Genomic DNA, 22889 nt, shown 5'->3' with positions numbered 1-22889 from the left:
ATTCCTGAAGTATACTATTTTGTACTTAAGAATACTTGAAGTATAATTAAAGTTCATATCAAGTATGCTAACTTAATATACTGTTTTCTCACATGGAGTAAAAGCCTATATCCCACCAGTGTACATGGCCAGCATTTTTAAAATTCTTTGTTATTACATAGGTGTCCTGCCGTTGGTTCCAAAATCACCTTACAGATAGATCTCAATGTACTGTATAGTAGCTCATAGTATCCAGTTGCAGTTTCTTCAATTACAAAAGGAGTTCCACAGGGCTCCATTTTAGGTCCAATGCTTTTTACATTGCATATTAATGATATTGGTTTTAACATAAGAAATAGCAAATTGTATTTTTATGCTGATGATATGGTGCTGTATGTTGCTGCCTTCCCTGTGACACAGGCTCTATTAAACCTCCAGCAAACATTTACTGCAATAACAAAAGGCTGTTATAAACTTTAATGCAGATGTAACCAAACACATGCTATTCTCTAGGGCCTGCAAAAATTACCCTACAGGCCTGGAATTATATACCAAAAATGCCCTTCAAATTTAATGAGTTCCCTCCTACAAGTATTTTGGAATCTGGTTAAATGATTAACTTAAAAATAATAACAATATTGGCTAGACAATGCTTGTCTTGCGATGCAATTAAAACATAAACTTAAGCAAACTTTAATGTAAAACAGGTTCATCTATTTGTCATTTGCTTTTTTGAATACATACTTTTCCACACTTCATTTTTGTTTCGTTTTGGCATTTCATCCAATGTTCACTTTAGTCGTCAAACTTGTGGGCATAAATTATTGCTGGTTTTCCTGTAGGAGTTTCAAGAACTTGTCTCGTGTTATTTCTTGCTGACCACATCCATTTTGCACATATTGAAGTAGCTAAATTTACAGTGATTTGTACATGGAAAGGGTCACTTGTTTTCCACCCGTGCACAACTGTAAAAACTGGAGTTAAAAACTACAAGAACCAGGACCCCAAGTGGAAGGGCCCGGAGTGGTTCAAATTTGTTGACGTCACAGGCAGTTATGAGCGGGAGGAGGCATGCATGACAAGAAAGGAGAGAAGTTTGTTCTGAAACAATCGTAGGCAAACAACGCTGTTGTTACTGGTAACTATTTAATTCTTAACCACCGGCTCTTTATAAGCTACTATTTATTAAATCTGGACTTTGATCATCTTGTACATTTCCGCCTCTTATGTGTTTTAATTATTTATAATTATTAGTATTATTATTATTTTTTTAAATAATACAGAGATAGGCGACGTAACCGGTATCTAAGCGGAAGTGCATGTTCTGAGGCCGTTCCCGTCTTATCCACGAAGTAAAATAACCAAAATAACAGTTATTTTCTCCAGCTGCTCGCTTTTTATCTCTTTGTCTGGCGCTAACTGTCGGTTATTATGTAACGATACTCTCTAGATAGCCGGCTAGTTCGATTAGGTTGTTGTTTGGCTAACATCAGCATCCCCGCCAAGCAGATATCCTAGCTAGCCAGCTAACTAATAATTTAATAATCTTGATATGAGATGATATAGACGACACTGTTCTACAGTCTCCTATTATTATTTTCTATGTAAATGTATACAACAATGTTATATAAAGAGAAAGAAAGTTTCTACCCGTCGACTCATTTTCTAATTTAAACAGCGTGTTTCGGACGAGGCAAAACTGCGTCACCACCGAAGGGGACGTTTAAAAAACCTTTGATTCACGCGCTGCACCTGATTCGCGGCCTGCACCTATGGCACTGAACCCAGCAATCAGGTTGCTGTTTCACTGTCGTTAACTACTTTTCAGCATCGAATTTGTAATTGATGTCCAGCAACAGGTGCTATCTAACGACCCAATAGCTCTGAATATTAAGGTTTAAATTATAAAAACTGCACGGCTGGAAGCTAACACTTAGCTAACTGTAGTTCAATTTCCACCAATTAACGGTAACGAGGTAATGATAATTCAACGAGCTCGCTGTATACGCCCTGAGCAGTCTAATTTACTTACTTTAAAAATCTAAATCCGTCATCCCTGTTAACATTATACTGGTCAGTCACATACCAACAAATATGAACGTTAACCTTAATGAATCAGCGAAGCAATATGGTATTACTGCTCTTGATTACTTGTTTCTGTATGGGGGGTTGTAATGAAAGCATTCACACAGCTTGTGTGTACAACTAGCTACAAAAGTATGGAACATTAGAACAGGAAGCAGCCAGAAGAGCTGTGTGTTTCTGACCTGAGTGAGATACTACAGCACGTCTCATGTTGGCACTGTGTGAAATGATGTAAGGTGGATTTGTGCGTCTGTCACAGGTGAACCGATGGCTTCAGATGATGTTGCCCAGTTGGCCGAATCGCTGGCCAAGACTTGCGTGGATGACGGGGAGCTAAGCTACAAGGGCCAGGGGCTGAAGCTGGACACTGCGGAGTCTGGTGAGATTCACGCCTCCCTGCATGCAGACACACGTGTGCTGGCGTGCAGCTACCAGCCAGCTGTCTACACTGAAGTGTTGATCAGCAGTACTGCCCATTATGGCAGACGCACGCCATTTTAGAAGCATTATGGCTTTGTTGAGAGGCATTGCCTGGCGTTTCCATGCCCATTGCATCTCTCCATCTCCATGCCCACTGCATCTCTCCGTCTCCATGCCCACTGCATCTCTCCGTCTCTGTGCCCCTCTCTACTCCGTCTCCGTGCCCACTGCATCTCTCCGTCTCCATGCCCACTGCATCTCTCCGTCTCTATGCCCACTGCATCTCTCGTCTCCATGCCCACTGCATCTCTCTGTCTCCATGCCCACTGCATCTCTCTGTCTCCATGCCACTGCATCTCTCCGTCTCTATGCCACTGCATCTCTCTGTCTCTATGCCCATGCATCTCTCCGTCTCTATGCCCACTGCATCTCTCTCATCTCTATGCCCACTGCATCTCTCCGTCTATGCCCACTGCATCTCTCCATCTCCATGCCCACTGCATCTCTCTGTCTCCATGCCCACTGCATCTCTCTGTCTCCATGCCCACTGCATCTCTCCGTCTCTATGCCCACTGCATCTCTCTGTCTCTATGCCCATTGCATCTCTCCATCTCCATGCCCACTGCATCTCTCCGTCTCTGTGCCCACTGCATCACTCTATCTCCATGCCCATTGCATCTCTGCATCTCTCTGTCTCTGTGCCCACGGCATCTCTCCATCTCCATGCCCACTGCATCTCTCTGTCTCTATGCCCACTGCATCTCTCCATCTCCATGCCCACTGCATCTCTCTGTCTCCATGCCCACTGCATCTCTCCGTCTCTATGCCCACTGCATCTCTCTGTCTCCATGCCCACTGCATCTCTCCCTCTATGCCCACTGCATCTCTCTGTCTCCATGCCCACTGCATCTCTCTGTCTCCATGCCCACTGCATCTCTCTGTCTCCATGCCCACTGCATCTCTCCGTCTCTATGCCCACTGCATCTCTCTGTCTCCATGCCCACTGCAGCTCTCTGTCTCTATGCCCACTGCATCTCTCCGTCTCTATGCCCACTGCATCTCTCCGTCTCCATGCCCACTGCATCTCTCTGTCTCCATGCCCATTGCATCTCTCCATCTCCATGCCCACTGCATCTCTCCGTCTCCATGCCCACTGCATCTCTCCATCTCCATGCCCATTGCATCTCTCCATCTCCATGCCCACTGCATCTCTCCATCTCCATGCCCACTGCATCTCTCCATCTCCATGCCCACTGCATCTCTCCGTCTCTATGCCCACTGCATCTCTCTGTCTCTATGCCCACTGCATCTCTCCGTCTCCATGCCCACTGCATCTGTCCGTCTCTATGCCCACTGCATCTGTCCGTCTCTATGCCCACTGCATCTGTCCGTCTCCATGCCCACTGCATCTCTCCGTCTCTGTTCAGCGGAGAAGCTGGCGCGGGAGATGGAGGAGTTCCCGGATCTGCAGGCACTGCGGCTGGAGGGGAACACGATTGGTGTGGAGGCGGCGAGGGTCATCGCCAAGGCCCTGGAGAGCAGGAGTCAGCTGCAGGTACTGGCCCCAGCAAGCAGCACGGGCCTTTTAATGCTGCCTTAATGCCATCGTTACTGTCCATTCACACCGGGTCCCCTTAACCTCTCTTTCCTGTCTTCTCTCCTCTCCGTCAGCGCTGCTACTGGAGTGACATGTTCACAGGCCGTCTGCGCTCGGAGATCCCTCCAGCTCTGGTGAGTAGTCGCTGCTGCCCTCTGCTGGACTGTTTGTGCATCTGCCCCCAGGTTCACAGTTCGAAGCTTTTCTGTAATGGTGTATGATAAACTGTTCCATCACCTGCCAAATGTAAAGGGAATAATGTATTTTGAAATTTTTTTAGCCTCCTGTTAACTTTTTTGCATCATCAAAATGTCAGTGCATTGATTCTAAATGTTAATTCAGTGCTGTAGATTAATACACTACATACATATTCATGTACATGGTTTTCTTAGTTTTTCCCTTCGTATGTTAGGAGTTGAATGCCGTTGAAAGCACACAGCTGTGTTTTAAGTTTTCTACATGACCCTGGAGCGTAATTATCAGCCTGGGTTGTGTTGAGCCGAATCCCTTGCTCCTCTCCTCAGAGCTCTCTGGGCAATGCGCTGATGGCGGCCGGGGCTTGCCTGACCGAGCTGGACCTGAGCGATAACGCGTTCGGACCCGACGGAGTGAAGGCCATCGAGCCGCTGCTCAAAAGCGCCACCTGTCACACCTTGCGAGAACTGCGGCTGAACAACTGTGGCATGGGGATTGGAGGGGGAAAGGTGAGTGGGGAGGAGCCGGGTGTGAGGGGGCAGGGTAGGCATGCAGTGCGGGGGCCCTGGTTTAATGACCGTTAAGTATCTCATAGGAACAGCAGACAGTTACTGTTTATTTCTGTGTTCACTGCATTTTCAGTTTCTGTCTGTACATAACTTGTGTTGCTTTCAGTAGTTGTGTACAGTCACTGAGATGTTGTGGTCATCTGTGACTGCCTTTTTCTGTTTGCGGCCATTTATGTGAGAGCGTCTGACTGTTTGGTTCTAGTGTATGAGCAGACTGTGCTTTGCTCACTTTTCTTTCAAATATCAGCCTAGGTGTGGTGTTCAAGAAACCACTGTTGGACCTCAGTGTTTTTTTATTCAGGGGTCTATGTCGGCTAGTGACGTGTGCGTGTGCGCATGTGTGTGCGTTGGCAGATCCTTGCCGCAGCCTTGACGGAGTGCCACAAGCAGTCGTGTGCGGTGGGCGCCCCCCTGAGGCTGAAGGTGTTCATCGCTGGCAGGAACCGGCTGGAGAATGAGGGAGCCACAGCCCTGGCCAAAGCTTTCACGGTATTGGACACTGATGTGACCTCAGCCAGCTCCTGACCAATCACTGAGCATTGCATGCTGCATAATCATACTCATCTGTACACACACACACATACACACACACCAGGGTAGGACATTGCCCAGTTGACTTTGGGGCTAATTTTTGCCTCCATAATTTTATCTTTGAGGGCAGCGGCTTGTATTTTGACCCGCCCTGAAAGTAGAAGTGAATGTAGTAAACATCAGGCTCCTGGATACGCAGAGCAGGTTTGGTTTCTGCTTTGTTTTGCTGTGTAATTTGCTCATAGACAGGCCAGATTGACGGTCCTTTCCTCCACAGCTGATGGGCAGTCTGGAGGAGATCCACATGCCCCAGAACGGCATCAACCACCCAGGGGTGACCGCGCTGGCCACCGCCATGCAGCAGAACCCCCACCTGCGCGTCATCAACCTCAACGACAACACCTTCACCAAGAAGGGCGCCATCGCCATGGCCAAGGTGCGGCAGGCGTCACAACTCTACACTGAACCACCATACTGCACTCTGTGCACTATGAAGTCTACTGTACAGCACACACTGCACTCTGTGATGAACCAGTATTTGACATTGTTAATAGCTTGGATTCAGCTGTTCATAGTGTCATGATGACTATGATTTAATGCTGCAGAAATGGCCAATTGAATCATGTGATGTCACTTTCGGCATGTTCGTGCCGTATCCTGTGATGGTGATAATGGCACTGAGCCTGGGTATAAGGGGCATGTGGTGCAGCGCTGGGGTCCGTGGCTCAGATGCTGTTTCTCCCTGTGCTGGAGCACAGCGTTTCTCTGCACAGAGCTCTCTCTGTGCCGGGGCCGGTTGGCTTTGTACGGTACGGTGCTAACCCCAGTGTCCGGTGTGTGTGTGTCCCCGCCCCCCTCAGGCCCTGAAGCACCTTCGCAGCATCCAGGTGCTGAATTTCGGGGACTGTCTGGTGCGTTCTGAGGGAGCGGTCGCCATCGCAGAGTCCCTGAGGGAGGGGCTGCCCATTCTCAAGGTATCATTAAGATACACCCGCCCTCTTTACCTGCCCGTACACACACACACACACACACACACACACACACACACACACAGACACACACAAACACGCATACACACACACATGCACACAGACACACAGACACACAGACACACACAGACACACACACACACACACACACACACAAACACAAGCATGCGTACACACACACACACATACATACACACACACACACACACACATACACACACACACACACACACACACACACATACACACACACACGCATTTACATTTACACACACTTTAAGTGCAGTGTTGTGTGTCCCGTGTCTGTGCAGGAGCTGAACCTGTCCTTTGGGGAGGTAGCGGAGGACGCAGCGCTGGCGGTGGCGCGGGCCGTACAGGACAAACCCCACCTGGAGAAACTGGACCTGAACGGTAAAGCAGCCCCGAAATCTGTCACCTGCACTGCGTGAGCTCTGTTTCAGATGGGCCGAGAGTAACGTTGCGTGTGTGTGCGTGTGCGTGTGTGTGTGTGCGTGCATGTGTCTGTGTGCGTGTGTGTGTCCTGTGTGCGTGTGTGTGCTCGGTAGGTAATTGCCTGGGGGAGGAGGGCTGTGAAACACTGAGGGACACCATGGATGGCATGAACATGGGGGATCTTCTGGGATCACTGAGGTACCCACTGTCACTGAGTCAAATGCACCCACTGTCTCTCACCGAGTCAAATGCACCCACTGTCTCTCACTGAGTCAAATGCACCCACTGTCTCTCACTGAGTCAAATGCACCCACTGTCTCTCACTGAGTCAAATGCACCCACTGTCTCTCACTGAGTCAAATGCACCCACTGTCTCTCACTGAGTCAAATGCACCCACTGTCTCTCACTGAGTCAAACGCACCCACTGTCTCTCACCGAGTCAAATGCACCCACTGTCTCTCACTGAGTCAAATGCACCCACTGTCTCTCACTGAGTCAAATGCACCCACTGTCTCTCACTGAGTCAAATGCACCCACTGTCTCTCACTGAGTCAAATGCACCCACTGTCTCTCACTGAGTCAAATGCACCCACTGAGTCAAATGCACCCACTGTCTCTCACTGAGTCAAATACACCCACTGTCTCTCACTGAGTCAAATGTTCCCACTGACTCTCACTGAGTCAAATGCACTCACTGTCTCTCACTGAGTCAAATGCACTCACTGACTCTCACTGAGTCAAATGCACCCACTGTCTCTCACTGAGTCAAATGTACCCACTGACTCTCACTGAGTCAAATGTACCCACTGACTCTCACTGAGTCAAATGTACCCACTGACTCTCACTGAGTCAAATGTTCCCACTGACTCTCACTGAGTCAAATGCACTCACTGTCTCTCACTGAGTCAAATGTTCCCACTGACTCTCACTGAGTCAAATGCACTCACTGTCTCTCACTGAGTCAAATGCACCCACTGACTCTCACTGAGTCAAATGCACCCACTGTCTCTCACTGAGTCAAATGTACCCACTGACTCTCACTGAGTCAAATGTACCCACTGACTCTCACTGTGCTAAATGCACCCACTGCTGGACATGCATCCTAACAGAGCCACCTGCACACTGTCTAACATCAGGCCAAACTGGGACACGGGTGAAAGACTCCAGTCCTGGAGGGCCGTATTTGGCAGCTGATCGAAAGGAAACCACTAAAACCTGCAGACACTGTGGCCCCCCTGGGTCTTTTTGACACCGCCGCTGGAGCACACTGCTGGGAGCTTTGGCTTATTTGGGGTGCACTGCTGAGGTGCTGCCCTGTTTTCCTGTGGAGTTCTGAATGCATGCGACAGCCTTTCTAACTGAGCAAACAGGGCAAACACTTGACATTTCCTGACATTCACAGCCGTTTCTCTCTCTCTCTTTCTACAGTGAAGATGAAGGGGAACCGGAGGATGATGATGAGGGCAGTGAGAGTGAAGCGGAGGAGGAGGATGAAGACGAGGAGGCTGAAGAGGAGGCCGAGCAGGCCAGTGAGGGAGATGTGAGCTCTGAGGAACCCCAGAGCAGGGTGAGATTAAGATCTGTCCCTCTGCCAGCCTGACACCTGAGGGGTCCTGTCCTGGCTGAGGGATGCTTGCTAAATCTCATATAGCTCCATTTCGTCAGATCCAAATGTGGCTTAAAATCTCTCAAAATCCAGCTCTGGCTATGCACAAGTATTAAGTTGAGATGTGTAATTCGGTTATAATCCTTGTTTTTAACCTCTTTTAGCCTTTAAAATATCTTTAAACAATAGACACCACTTAGAGTCCTTGACATTACCTAGAGTACTTGGAGCCATTTTGCTTCCTAAGCTGACCAGGTGACCTTTGTATCCCCTCTGCCCCGTCCTCTGGACAGGTGTCCATCTCGGCATCGCCCCCCCTCTCTCTGGACGTCTCCTCCTTCCTCAGCACGCCCTCCCCTGAGGGGCTGCTCAGACTGGGGCCCAAGAGGGCCCTCCTCATTGAGCAGCAGGTAAGGCACTGAGGCAGGGGCGGGGCTCTGATAGACTGACAGGTTCATATTGGTGGGTTACACACACCTGGGGGCGGGGCTCTGATAGACTGACAGGTTAATATTGGAGGGTTACACACACCTGGGGGCGGGGCTCTGATAGACTGACAGGTTAATATTGGAGGGTTACATACACCTGGGGGCGGGGCTCTGATAGACTGACAGGTTAATATTGGAGGGTTACACACACCTGGGGGTGGGGCTCTGATAGACTGACAGGTTCATATTGGAGGGTTACACACACCTGGGGGCGGGGCTCTGATAGACTGACAGGTTCATATTGGAGGGTTACACACCTGGGGGCGGGGCTCTGATAGACTGACAGGTTCATATTGGAGGGTTACACACACCAGGGGGCGGGGCTCTGATAGACTGACAGGTTAATATTGGAGGGTTACACACACCTGGGGGCGGGGCTCTGATAGACTGACAGGTTCATATTGGAGGGTTACACACCTGGGGGCGGGGCTCTGATAGACTGACATGTTAATAATTGGAGGGTTACACACACCTGGGGGCGGGGCTCTGATAGACTGACAGGTTCATATTGGAGGGTTACACACACCAGGGGGCGGGGCTCTGATAGACTGACAGGTTCATATTGGAGGATTACACACCTGGGGGCGGGGCTCTGATAGACTGACAGGTTGGTGCACTCATGGTTGATATGGGCCTCTCCCCCCTCAGGTGGACGTAGCAGATGCAGGACAGACAGCAGAGGCCTTTCTGAAGATCTCCTCTGTGTACAGGGAGGATCCTGAGATAAAGAAGGCTGTGCTGGACAGCGTTGGTGAGAGGCCGATAAGCCTGGCAGCGCTGTTTGTGTGTGTGTGCGTGTGTGTGTGTGTGTGTGTGTGTGTGTGTGTGTGTGTGTGTGTGTGTGTGTGTGTGTGTGTGTTTGTGCGTGTGTGTGTGTGTGTTAGGGCTGTCAAAAAATATTCAAAGTTCGAAAACTATTCGAAAATCTTTTCTTTTTTTAAGTTCGAACCTAAATTTGAGCATTGGAATATTAGTTTTGGATCCCGCGTTTTGTAATTAACATGCAGGCTTTAATTTCATATGGCGAATCATGTTCATGCACGTGAAGTTCATTTCCTGTGCTAACGTTACTTCCTCTGTCAATAAAAAACGTTCTGCACTGGACCCAGAGCAAGTGTATCGTCTGGTTTTCCTTGCCAATAACCTCCGGTGATACGTTCAGCTCCATGGACACCTAACGTTATTGGTCAGCTAGCCTCGCGAACCAGTCTCTTTTTCACTTCGTTCAACAGATCTGGTCAGCTAACAATTTAGGCTAAACAATGTCCCCATGGCAGGCTGTTTCCTTTCTGTTCTGAGGATTTTGATAAAATTGGATGATAAAAGAAGTGAAAAAAGCAAAACAGAGTAAGTAATTTATGTTGTTTTAAGCTACAGGTATTAGCCGTTTGAATAGTTTTTGTGTTAAGAAATAAACAGGGATTTCCTATAAACAATCATTTCCCTATTATTGTGATTAATAAATGCCGAGCTGTGGCAAATTACATCCACGGGAACATGCTTTCTTCATTTGCGCATTAGGCTATAGAAACTGCAGGGGGCTCATTTGTAAAATGGACTTCCGTGCATCCGTCAAGTGAAGACATGATGTAGAGCCACAGCCGTTTCCACGGTCAAATCGAGTCATGTTGAAATTTTATAAATCACTACTTTGACGTGATTTTCTACGTACGCGCCACACAGTTGATCTAAAATACATTCTATAAATGAGGCCCTAGATGTACTAACCTAGTATGAAAGTTCACCGATGTCCTCTATTCTACTGCCCGCTTGTGGAAAATAACGCACAGGCCAGTTTAGAGGGAGCGTCACGTGCATCACGCGTTTGACAATAAGCAGCTTATTTTTGTGAATTATAGGCAAATGATATTCGAATATATCCGAACTCTAACTAATTACAAAAGCTAATATTCTAACTCAATTTCATGGCACTTTTGACAGCCTTAGTGTGTGTGTGTGTGTGTGTGTGTGCACGTGCGTGTCAGTCTGTCTCTGTCTCTTCTGTGCATCTGACTTCTATGGTATCGCTGCCCTGCAGATGCATTACTGAAGAAGGCCTTCTCCAGCGCGTCCTTCCAGACATACAACTTCATCTCTACCCTGCTCATGATGCTGGGCCTGCTCAAGGTAACGCATATGTGACGAAACACACACATGCATGCGCAGGCGCATGCATACTGAAACACGCATGTATGCACACAGTTACATACAGAAGTGCACATGTATGCAGGCAAATGTACACACATGCATACAGAAATGTATGCATCCCAATGGATGCGAACACCTGCATGCGCGCACACAAAGATGCATGTAGGCAGATGCACACACACACACACATGGTCACACGCAAGCAGACAAAAACGCAGATGTGTGCGGACTGATGCACAAACATGCATGCAAACAGATACACATACATGCGTACACACATACATATAGAAATACACATCCGTGCACGTGCGCACACATACATAAAAGCACATGCGTGCAGATGCACTAAACTTTTTTTCTCACCTTCCTGAAATCATATGTGCTTTCCGTTCCACACCCCATCACCCACCCATGTCTATCACCTCTTGGATAACCCTTATCCTATCCCACACTTCTACAGCTCTGTTGAGCAGTGTAACCCAAATTAAGCACAGTCTTCCCTACTAATGCCCTCTCCCTTCCCCACTGTGTGCTCCCTCTGTAAGAGTGAGGAGAGAGTAAAGACTGTGGCCATTGTGCCTGGCCACATGGTGGCGCTGGAGCACGCCGTGCAGCAGGACTACTTCCCCCAGGACCACATCGCTGCACTGGATGACTTCGTGTCTAGGTAAGGGCTTGCGTGTGTAAGGGCAGTCTGTGTGTTTGCGCACACGCTTCTTGACGAGACGTCAGGCTATTAATAATATTAATAAACAGAAAAACTTGTATTTGGTGTTCTCACATTAAATCTTTGAGTACCTGTTTACTAATTTAGGGCATGAGTCGCAACTCAAAAGCAAACAACCAGTATTTCAGACATGTAAAGATTCAAAAAATTCTATCTTCGATGTGAAGCACCTCATGGTGCGTAGCTTACTCACATTTTGCAGTCTGAAGATTATCCACAAGGGGGAGCTATCAGCACTAAAGTAGCTGAAATTGCTGACACTGTCAAGTATCTGGAAAGGTACTGGAGGGGTGCTACATAAGGAGTGGTGCTTCGTATCAGTAATACTGTGTGTTTTTGTTTTTTTTTCTACCAGAGATAATTATATTTTTATGTACCGGACCCTAAATTATTTCTGTGTCACATAGTACAAGTCTGCCTGGCTGCAGTTACTAGTGTTTGTGTCTTCTCTTTTTGTGTGTGTGCAGTAGCAACAAGGCCTTGGACTCGTGCACCAGCCCAAGAAGTGAGCTCAAGGCCACGGTGGAGAGAAGGATCAGCCCTGAATGCTGATCCTTCGGACAGACGGGGGGACCCTGCCGACGTCACGCAGAGGGAGCAGCCAGGCGGACACGGCACCGTCAGCCTCTCAGGACTAAACGCGCACACACACTCACACCCCTGCTGCTCCACCCCGTCATCAGCACGCTGTTACACAGACATCCTCAGGCCTGTCCACACACACAGTCTGCCTGTGTGGGGATTGGGGGGGGGGGGGGGGGGCTGGCTCACGCTTGGCAGGCAGCCTTTTTTTTAAACTGTCCGTATGAAGTCCTTCCACCGGAACACCGTATGATTTTTACTAAACAAAACAAAACAAACAAAAAAAGCTAGGACCAAAAATGCAAAGCTTCTGAATGACTGAAGGATTGCTGATTTGCAGTCTGTGGACATGGTAGAAATGATGAACCGCAGTGGATTGGCTGGTGTGGAAACAAGGAGTGGAAAATATTGCCATAAGAACTGATGGTATCAGTTCAGAGTATCGATGGAGGATCTATTTTGGACTTGAAGACCACAATAACCAATTTGGAGGTGCCCTTGAAGATTATAGTCTTAAATTTCTAAGATGTATAGTCTAACTTATAGTCTGTTGCCCAAGATACAGTCAAATCGTTGTTCTGAGTGAATAGGAATCATTTCCTAATGTCCTTTAGGCTTCTACCATATGTGACAGAATGAAGTTATTAAAAACATTTATTTGTAAAGTTTAAGTGAAATACGTGAGTCACTCTTGGGCAAGATTGTCACCCAAGAGTGCATGATAAATTTTTTAATGTATTGACGTAGTCGTTTTAGGCTAGCACTATACTGCTATGATGTGGAACAAAACCTAACTCAGGACGCCAGTAAAAGGGAAATTGGAGAGTGTGAAATTGGTCTGAAGAATAATTTACAGATATTTTTGCTGTAACCAATATTTTTGGCATTGATAAACGTACTGTATTACATATTTTTAAACATGTTATCCTGATGGTGGATGGGGTCTTTGGAGATGTTAATTTTGGGGTTTAAATGAAATAAAACTACTTTGTTAAATGGAGATTTCGTATCGTGGTCAATTGTTGAGCTCTCAAATATGTTGTCACGCAACAGTTTTAGTAATTTCCCGCAGGTATTGATTATGATGTTTAATATTAAGGGAATTTTAAAAGAAATGGCGCCTGGATTCACTCGCTACTTTTACCAATTATCTAGTTTCCTTTTGTAGTTTTATTACAAGTGAATTTCTGCCACTACCACAAAGAATACATGAATTGGAAACCTATTGAAAGTCGTGGTAGGATGCGAGGGTTATAAACTGGTGAATGAGAATAAATAACGTGCACCACATAAATGAAAGGTATATTGCATGCATGTATTCGTGCTATTTCTTCTGCGGGGATGCCTATTGGGCTTAATTCGTTTTTTTTTAGAAGATCGTTGGAGCAAGCCCGCGTTTAATATCTGCGTAATGGTAAAGATGCTCAAAATTAAGTACGTAAGTAACAAATTTGCATGTCAATGGGATGAATGCTAGGCATTGAACAGATAGTATTTGGCTATGAATTAAGATCACCTGGGTTAATTTCCTTACAGTGTAATTCTCACTGAAGTGACCTGGGCAAAGACGTGTACGTTCACCGTTTTACCATGAGACTCAACACTATCCGTGTGGGTTTACTATATATTAATAAAAGTTGTTTTCAATTTCCCCTTGATGAGACAGCGTAGAAATGAACCGTAAATCGAGGAAGACCTGAGTTTATTCAGAGAGGGGGACCGTAGGGGGAAATGGATGGTTCACAGACCGTGCAAAAAACGACTCGGCGGCTGAGTAACGGAGCAGACAGTTAAGAGAGCGCGAGCTGGACAGTGAGTAAACAAGAGTGACCGACGTAACGTGAATGAAGGGGTGCGAGAAACGCAGTTGCGAGTCAGTCCGACAGATGTGCGCACAAGTGTTCATGGAATTATTTACGAAGAGTGCTATATAGATGGCTAGAGGGTAACTGCTTTTTTTCTACGGGCTTTGTATGAACAAGGTAAAATTAAGATTAATTGAATGTCACCGCTTAAAATTTACGAAATACAATCGAACAGAAAGTCACATTCCACTGGGTGCTTCGAATGGAGTTATGTACCGAGACAAATAACAAAAAGAGCGGATAAGGAGACCGGGTGGAAATCAGTTTACCATACCATGGTTTATTTATAAGAGACGGTCGGCAACCGTGAACCGCTGAAAAACACAGCGCGTCTTTGTGCGCAGCCGGAGTCGCCAGCTCAACTGCGGTCTGGAGTACTTTCCCTCGGGGGGATACTGGCGCACACAACCTCCTGCCCCAAAAAAAATTCCTCCGTCTCTCATTTCTCTCTAAAGATTCACCTTTTTTCGACTTCGGGGTTCATGCGTACGTGGATGGAAACGGGAAGCAGAATTTTTCTACGCGGTATTCATTGTTTCTATTTTTTAAGCAAAGTTTATTTTAAAACAACATTTATAAACAATATTTTTTTAAAGTAGTCTAGAATAATTTCCTCATCCCCAGCAAGTTTCCGTGGCCCGACGGGTCCCGTCAGGTCTGCTCTGTGGATTGCTCACTTGTTCGATGTAACTACTTGCAGTTTGCTGAGAATTTCTGGGTCAGCTCTCCTGCTACTTGTTGCAACCGAGGCAGTGTTGTTTGTAGTAAAGTGTAATTTTACCCACGTATGCTTCTTTCTTGTAACATTTCATACTTTCCGAGAATCTATGACATTTTGACGTCCTCGACATCATTCCAGGCCTTGGCATATTGAATTGGCCTCCACGCGTTTTAAATGTAAGACTGAAAATATTGCATGTTTTCAAACTTATGATTGTCTAACTTAATGCATCTTGGATTATAAATTGTGTTAGTTATTTTATCTGTGCTGACACAGGAGGAGGAGGTCAAAACTAAAAAAATGATTGTAGACATAGTGTTGCGTCGTTATTGAAATAACACTTCAGTTATTCCAGCTATGTTAAGTCCTGTTGTGTTTGCGCTCCGCGCGCGCGCGCTCAGCTACACGCCAAGATCGTGATAAAATGCAACACATTTAAGCTTCAAAGTACACATCCATTCTGCTTAATTTTCGACTTTTGCCCTGGTCTAGTACATATATTGATGCACGTACTAAGATTCTTTCCCAAAGTACCTTCGTTGTAAAGCTTCTGAAGGCAACTCACTTGTCCATAGACATGGGGATTTTGGTTCATTGTGCCTTATGAAAGCAGTTTTGAGTCCGAACATGTGGGGCTTTTTTCTGGCACGATTAACTTTTTTTTCGCACAGTGCGTGTTTGTATGAAGAGCACTGAGGTGTGAAACGCCTTTCAAGCCCCTTGCCGCATCTCACTGAACTGTAAATTAAGCACTGGAATGTAGTCTGTGCTGAATGACTCTTGCCTGCCAGACTTGTAAAAACAAATAAAACAGACGAATTTTACCCGAAGGTTTTTTTTGCGGAAACGGAGGGTCTTCACTTGCCTTCAAAAATGAAGGCAAACAATGAATAAAAAAATCTATCATTTTAATGTTATCGATTAAATTCGTTTGTGATGGTAGCCTACTGTTCGTATTCAAATTTGAATTTCGGCTCCTTGATTGTGCAGATGAGTCCTATGGAACGTGTCGCTCCCCTGTGGCCAGTCCTGGCACTACTCCTTCTCAGCGTCGCCCCAGCGCACCCAAGCAAGTGCCCCAAATTTTGCATATGTGACAACATCCAGCTGACCGTAGCCTGCACCGGAAAAAACCTCACAGAGATTCCTCCCACGATCAATGAGGTTAGTGACGATGCGAGGCCAGCCGATTGCCATGATGTACCTGACACTGAATCACACACATAGCACAGTATATTTATCAGGTCTCCTCCGTCATCACCCATAACCTTTTATCACCTTCACTCATCAATCCATCCTGCACTCAATTACCATTTTTTCTTACTGCCACTCCTTCCCTTTTTTGCTCACCTCAATTATCCATCCATCCATCCCTCCATCCATTATCTATACCCGCTTATCCTGAGCAGGGTTGCAGGGGGTGCTGGAGCTTATCCCAGCGTGCATTGGGCGAGAGGCAGGAACACACCCTGGACAGGCCGCCAATCTATCGCAGGGCATCTCACTTATTTAATCTCATTTTTTACGCCCCCCCCCCCCCCCCCCCTTATTTCAGATTACAGTCAAGCTGGACCTGAAGGGAAATAACATCCAGGAGCTGCCGACGGGGGCCTTCCTCCACACCCCGTACCTGACGCACCTGTCCCTGCAGCGCTGCAACGTGCGCAGCGTGCGCGAGGGGGCCTTCCGGAGCCTGGGCCGCCTGGTCTTCCTCAACCTGGCCAACAACAACATCGAGATCCTCTACCAGGTGCTCCGCCCTGTTACAGACCCCAGGAGCGCACTTAAGCGGGATAAAAAAAGGAATAAACAACCAATAACAATGTTGTCATTGATAGTTTTTTTTTCATCTGTGTGAACTAGAACCATGGTGGTTCCTTTTGAATTATTTCATTGGGCTGCAGATTTTTCTTTGTACTGTCCTTGAGGTGAAAGTCTCGGTTTCACTATATTTCAGAAATAATGGCTAGAATAATGCTATGTTCCAGTCAACCCATCTGAACATAGAATGACATCAAAATTCCACAACATACGATCAAAAAGATTATCGGTGTTCTCAGTGTTTACTGTTTCTTCCAAGCTGCAGAGTGACTGCACAGAACAGCCTCTGACGGTGTAATAGCATGCAATAAATCTGGTGTAGGCTACTCCCATGCAAGAAATGCTGTTGTTGTGCAAAAGTGAAGTAAGAATAACATGAACAGGTGAGATTTTACATTAGTACGGTAGTTCCCAAACCTCTTCCCAGGTTCCTCCAGCTGGATCCAGTTGTATCAGGTGAGCTTGAGGTGGAAGACATCCAATATCTGGCTGAGAGGACTCAAGGAGAGGTTTGGGGAGCACTGTGTTCGTAGCCTGGCCAGTGTGCTGAAATGAACTGAGAGATGTAGAGAGTGGAGCTGATGGAGCTTTGGTTTGATGAAGAGAAACAAAGAATTCATCTAAATCCCAGTAGATTGCTGGGATGTAATATGTTCCTCTGCCAAACCACGCCATTTAATCAAAGCTTTTAAAATCATGTCCCTGCCCAAATTAGACCCTCTTCCCTTGTTTTTGCTTCCCTGTTTCGGTTTACTTTGGCACAGATTATCTTACTTGGTTTGGGGGGGGGGGGGGGGTTTCAAAAGCACCCTGGCAAACCCTGTCATAAGCTATGTCCTTCCACCCGTGTCTTGGTTTGACAGGAGTCTTTCGACGGACTCACTTCCCTGAAGCAGCTGCTCATCGATCACAACCGGGTGGAGGAGATCCAGCCGGGCGCCTTCTCCCAGCTGGGCTTCCTCAACCTGCTGTCCCTGACCCACAACCAGCTGGTCTACATCCCCAATATGGCCTTCCAGGGCCTCCAGAACATCAAGTGGCTGCGTCTGACCCACAACTCCCTCAACAACCTGGCAACCGAGGCCTTCGCCGGCCTCCTCACCCTGACCCGCCTCAGCATGGACCACAACGAGCTGCAGTTCTTCCCCACTGAGACCATGACCAGGTAGGACCTTAGAGCACATAATATGTAGAGACAGCGACGCCAATATAAACCTACGGGGACCACATTATAACCATGGAGGATATCCGGTAATGAGGATACGAACCCGAAAGCTGGCCCCTTGGGTTAGGACCCCATCACCGCGCACAGTCTCAACATGGCTGCAGTGGCACACTGTGTAAGTGTGGATGTGTATGGATGTAATAGGAATGTAATAAGGGATCTGTCACAACATAATCAAACAGGTTGAGTGGGTTACAGTTGAGGTATTGAACTAGCTGGTAACTGAGGTTTTGTACAAAGGTATCTGTCTTCAGACTGATATGTTAAACCGAGACCTTAATTCTCTCTGGTCATGAAAGGTGACTGTTACATGGAAAGGTGGAATGTTAATCCCAGAGTCCTGACCAAATTCCTAGCAACTAGCTCTCAACATCATCCCCCCTTGAAGCTGATTACAGTCCTTTACACAACCGACTACATTTCCGACCCACTTTCGACCTGGCAGATTGCCAGTTTTAAAGAGAACTGTGTTCTTGGTTGAGCTAGCTGGGCAAATAAAGTAGTCAAATAGTAAACTAGATTTTAAATCATCTTCACACACCTGTTCACTCATGTGCCTACTCTCTATGTCCATCATATGAAGAATCACACATACACTGTTCTAGAATAATGGAATAGAACAGCACCAGGCACACACATCAACAAAAGTGGTACAGAACACGTTGTCATTAGCAAGTATAGCTAGTTAGCGGTTCTGAAATTAACTAGTAACTAGTTTAACACTGATGAATGAAAAGCAGTTTGGCTGGAAAACAGCTAGTGAATAGGATCTAGTCCTGCATAATCATTTCTTCAGTAGCTTGCTCAGGACAACGACCGAGCTCTTCAATCAGCATCACAAGGACAATACAGCAATACCAGCGACACCAGCCGGCTGTTTATGGGATTTGTACCCAACTAAGAGGGTGTAACTTCTCTCTAAAGGACAGATCCTGATTTGTTTTATGATTATTCTTGTCTTTATTTAAATTCTTTGTGCCCTAACAATGCGCCAACAAGACCCCACACCCCTCCCCCCTCCCCCTCGCTAAATCTCCCTGAACCTCTCTCTGCAGGCTGCCCGAGCTCACCCGCCTGGATTTGGGCTACAACCCCATGACCTACCTGGGGGAGGAGACGGTGGTCATGGCCAAACTGACCCACCTCTTCCTGGACCACATGTCCCTGCAGGACTTCTCCCACATGGCGCTGGTCCAGGCGCCCCGCCTGGCCCACCTGGACCTGGGACACAACCAGCTGCGCGTGCTGCAGCCCCCGCTGGGGCCCGAGAAGCTGGCGCGCCTGGTCCTGTCGGGGAACCCGGTGTACTGCAGCTGCTTCCTGCGGCCCCTGCGGGAGTGGGCCCTCCGGGGGCGCGTGCGGCTGCTGGGGGCCTGCGCCGGGCCCCCCCACCTCTCAGGCGAGAGCCTGGCGTCCGTGCACCCCGCCAACCTGCGCTGCCAGAGCCAGGAGGCCATGCTGAGGGCCGAGCAGGAGGAGCACAGCAGGGCCACCCCGCCCCCCACCCCCAAACCCGCCAGCAGGGTCAAGTGTCCCGCCAACTGCGACTGCGAGGTGAGGGTGCAGTGGAGATCTGAAATAAGGAGAGGAAGAGATCGATAGGGGGACGGGGACAGAGGAGAGTGCTAGTCTGGCTACAATTCTCCCGTATTGAAATTCTCCTGTATATACTGAAAACTAACTGGAATAAATTACATTATCAAGATACTGCAGCACTTCACAATACAAGGGAAAAAAGATAATTCAACATATAATTTTAAGATTACACTGCTGTGAGTGTAAAAAAACATTTACTGTTATACATTTCCTAGTCCATATATTTTTATTTCATTTTTTGTGAGGGATTATCCCTCGTTTCCCCACTCACTGCTCTCCTTCACTTCACACACCACTCTTTTACTCTCCTCTCTCCCTCCTCCTCTCTCTCTCCTTTTCTGTCTCCCTCCTCTCTCCTCTTCACTCTCCTCTCTCTCCTCTCTCTCTCTCCTCTTCTCTCCTCTTTACTCTCCTCTCTCTCCTCTTCACTCTCTCCTCTCTCTCTCTCCTCCTCTCTCTCAGAGGGAGACCCACCACTCCTCCTGTGAGAACCGCGGCCACACCAAAATCCCGCGCGGCTTCTCCCCGGAAACCAGCCTGCTGGACCTGCGCGGCAACCACTTCCACTACATCCCCGGCAACAGTTTCCCCGGCGTCGCCAAGGTGGTGTCCCTGCACCTGCAGCGCTGCAAGATCCACGAGGTCGAGGGGAGCGCCTTCGACGGGATGAGGAGCCTGGTGTACCTGTACCTGTCGGAGAACGAGCTCTCCTCCCTCAGCCCCGACGCCTTCAAGGGCGTCCCGCAGCTCACCTACCTGCACCTGGAGAGGAACAAGTTCAGCCAGTTCCCCAAGGCGGCCTTCGGGCTGCTGCCCAACCTGCTGGCCCTGCACCTGGAGCACAACGCCATCGCCAGGCTGGAGCAGGGCGTCCTCCGGGGCGCCGAGAAGCTGCGGGGGCTGTACCTGACCGGCAACGGCATCCACGCCGCGGCGCCCAAGGCCTTCAGCCCCGCCCCCGACCTCGACACCCTCCACCTGGGCTCCAACCAGCTGAAGGAGGTCCCCACCGACGCCCTCGGCCAGGCGCCCAGCTTGGCCGAGCTCCGCCTCTCGGGAAATCCCATTCGCTGGGTGCCCGGCGAAGCCTTCTTGCCATTCGCCCACAGCCTCAAGCATTTGTATCTGGACGGCATGGGCCTGGAAAAGGTGAGTGGTGATGCTGATTTGCTTTGGTGATGCAGCTCCATCCTGTATCAGTGTAACTGGTTATTCCATCTGTACACATTCCCCTTCTTCTCTTCTTTTCCCTGAATCCCTTCCCTCCTCCCCCCCCCCTTCCCTCCTCCCCCCCCCCCCCTTTCCCCCCTTTCCCCCCTGCGCTGCCGTTTCCGCTCCAGATGTCCAAGGACTCCCTGGCAGGGCTGGGGTCCGGGCTGCGCAGTCTGCTCCTGGAGGGGAACCAGCTGGAAGAGGTGCCCGACCTCGGCCCCCTCACAGGCCTGGAGGTCATCAACCTGTCCGACAACCCCCTGCTGTGTGACTGTCCGCTGCTGCCGCTGCGCAAGTGAGTCAGTCAAGCACACACACACACTCACCCACATGCACACACTCATATACTCAAATACACACACTTAACCTTACACACATGCACACTCATATGCTCAAATACACACACTTAACCTTACACACATGCACACTCATATACTCAAACACACACTTAACCTTACACATGCACACACTCATATACTCAAATACACATGGGGCGACATAGCTCAGGAGGTAAGACCGATTGTCTGGCAGTTGGAGGGTTGCCGGTTCAAACCCCGCCCTGGGCATGTCGAAGTGTCCTTGAGCAAGACACCTAACCCCTAAATGCTCTGGCGAATGAGAGGCATCAATTGTAAAGCGCTTTGGATAAAAGCGCTATATAAATGCAGTCCATTTACCATTTACACACTTAACCTTACACACATATACTCAAATTTACACACACTCACACACACAATCATACACATTTACTCACTGAAATATGAGCACATTCATACACAACCCACATTCTTACGTGTGCACTAATGCAGACCTGCTCACTCACATCCACATTGGTACACAGGCAGCACAGCGCCCCCTGCTGATCTCTGACAAATGCATCGCTCTCTGTTTGCCAAGGTGGATAGACAAGGTGAACCTGAAGGTGAGGGCCTCATGTGGCCACCCGCCTGAACTGCGGGGTCGCATGGTCAAGGACGTCCACGTCTTCAAGAGCTGCCCAGGGGAGAGCCCCCCTCCCACACCGGCCCCTAAGGGCCCCAAGCCCCCAAAATCCACCAAGCCCAAACCTGCCCACCTTAATGCCCCCAAACTCAAGCCAGTCAAAGCGAAGGCCAAACCGCACAAGAGCCAGAGTCAGAAACCTGCAGCAGCCCCCAAAACAACTAGCAAGAAAGGCAAGCTGCCGTAATTCCACAGAATGACCACCAGGGGGGAGCATTTAGGTTTCTTCGCCATTTTATTACAGGGACAGTAAATGTAGCCACAAGAACTCTTTCATTCTCCTTCCGACCCACACACCTCCATACAGAAGACACGCAGAGACAATACACCATCAGCTCTTTTTAGTGGGTTTGTAGAAATATAGTTAGAACTAATACACGTGCTATTCTCCAATATCTAGTGTAACAGCAGTAATATGAACAGATGTAGCATTTTATCTACTTTTTGCCTTAAAATGATTTTAGGGTTAGCTAGCAGCAGTGAGGGCAACTTATTTGAGGTAATTTAAACAGTGCAGTAATGCTGGACAATTGGTAACCCCCCCCAAATCATCTTCAGCACTGATTCTATTCTAGTCCTCTGCACATTAACCTGCAGCTCAGACAGAAGTCAGATGTCACTGTTCATCAGGTGGAGGTTAAGCTTCAACACGCAGCAGAGCCACAGTGTACCTGTCCGCAGGTGTGTTCTTCTGGTTGCGTGATATCGGATGGGCACTTTCTCAATGTTCTCATCTACTTGTTAGGCGAAGAAGGATTTCATAATAAATCAGTACTCTTGCCCTCAGAAACTGGACAGATTCGAAAAATGCATTAACAGGCCAAAGATCTACATTTGTAAAAGAGGAAACCACTTAAAGATGTGAGAGTGAACAAATTCCTGTAGAATTACACATTCCAAAAGCAGTTGTGGAGTTTAGAAAACATTTGGAGCACACAGACTTCGCTCCCAGACAACGTTCCCGGAACCTACTTCAGACTGGGAAAAAGGGCTATCTGGGATGCTTTGAGAACCAAGTTTAAAAAATTACCCAAAATCTTGGGTAAACCATGTTGGTGAGAGACGGAGAGACAGAAA

General features: G+C 47.9%; 2 protein-coding genes across 2 annotated transcripts; both read left to right on the top strand.

The window, feature by feature from the left end:
* Nucleotides 1-1020: 1020 nt before the first annotated feature.
* On the top strand, nt 1021-13370 carry rangap1b (Ran GTPase activating protein 1b). Its single transcript, XM_035405385.1, has 16 exons — nt 1021-1117; nt 2324-2443; nt 3912-4039; nt 4156-4215; nt 4606-4785; nt 5200-5334; nt 5654-5812; nt 6237-6350; nt 6677-6776; nt 6932-7016; nt 8248-8386; nt 8719-8835; nt 9562-9664; nt 10952-11040; nt 11607-11728; nt 12256-13370. The coding sequence occupies exons 2-16, from the start codon at nt 2332-2334 to the stop codon at nt 12338-12340; spliced, it is 1728 nt and encodes a 575-aa protein (XP_035261276.1). The 5' UTR covers nt 1021-1117; nt 2324-2331; the 3' UTR covers nt 12341-13370.
* An 879-nt stretch (nt 13371-14249) lies between these two features.
* On the top strand, nt 14250-22028 carry chadlb (chondroadherin-like b). The gene is made up of 7 exons (XM_035405384.1): nt 14250-16120; nt 16512-16706; nt 17641-17942; nt 19058-19556; nt 20061-20747; nt 20939-21105; nt 21708-22028. The coding sequence occupies exons 1-7, from the start codon at nt 15893-15895 to the stop codon at nt 21997-21999; spliced, it is 2370 nt and encodes a 789-aa protein (XP_035261275.1). The 5' UTR covers nt 14250-15892; the 3' UTR covers nt 22000-22028.
* Nucleotides 22029-22889: the final 861 nt, after the last annotated feature.

Source organism: Anguilla anguilla, chromosome 2 (assembly GCF_013347855.1).
Source record: "Anguilla anguilla isolate fAngAng1 chromosome 2, fAngAng1.pri, whole genome shotgun sequence".
Lineage (NCBI taxonomy): Eukaryota > Metazoa > Chordata > Actinopteri > Anguilliformes > Anguillidae > Anguilla > Anguilla anguilla.
This window is presented reverse-complemented; position numbering and strand designations above follow the sequence as displayed.

Coding starts and splice junctions, on each gene's coding strand:
- rangap1b (XM_035405385.1), top strand. CDS start 2,332: ATGGCTTCAGATGATGTTGCCCAGTTGGCCGAATCGCTGGCCAAGACT. Junction 4,040..4,155: donor AGAGCAGGAGTCAGCTGCAG/GTACTGGCCCCA, acceptor CCTCTCCGTCAG/CGCTGCTACTGGAGTGACAT. Junction 11,729..12,255: donor CTGGATGACTTCGTGTCTAG/GTAAGGGCTTGC, acceptor GTGTGTGTGCAG/TAGCAACAAGGCCTTGGACT.
- chadlb (XM_035405384.1), top strand. CDS start 15,893: ATGGTAGCCTACTGTTCGTATTCAAATTTGAATTTCGGCTCCTTGATT. Junction 19,557..20,060: donor CCGCCAACTGCGACTGCGAG/GTGAGGGTGCAG, acceptor CCTCTCTCTCAG/AGGGAGACCCACCACTCCTC. Junction 21,106..21,707: donor CCGCTGCTGCCGCTGCGCAA/GTGAGTCAGTCA, acceptor CTGTTTGCCAAG/GTGGATAGACAAGGTGAACC.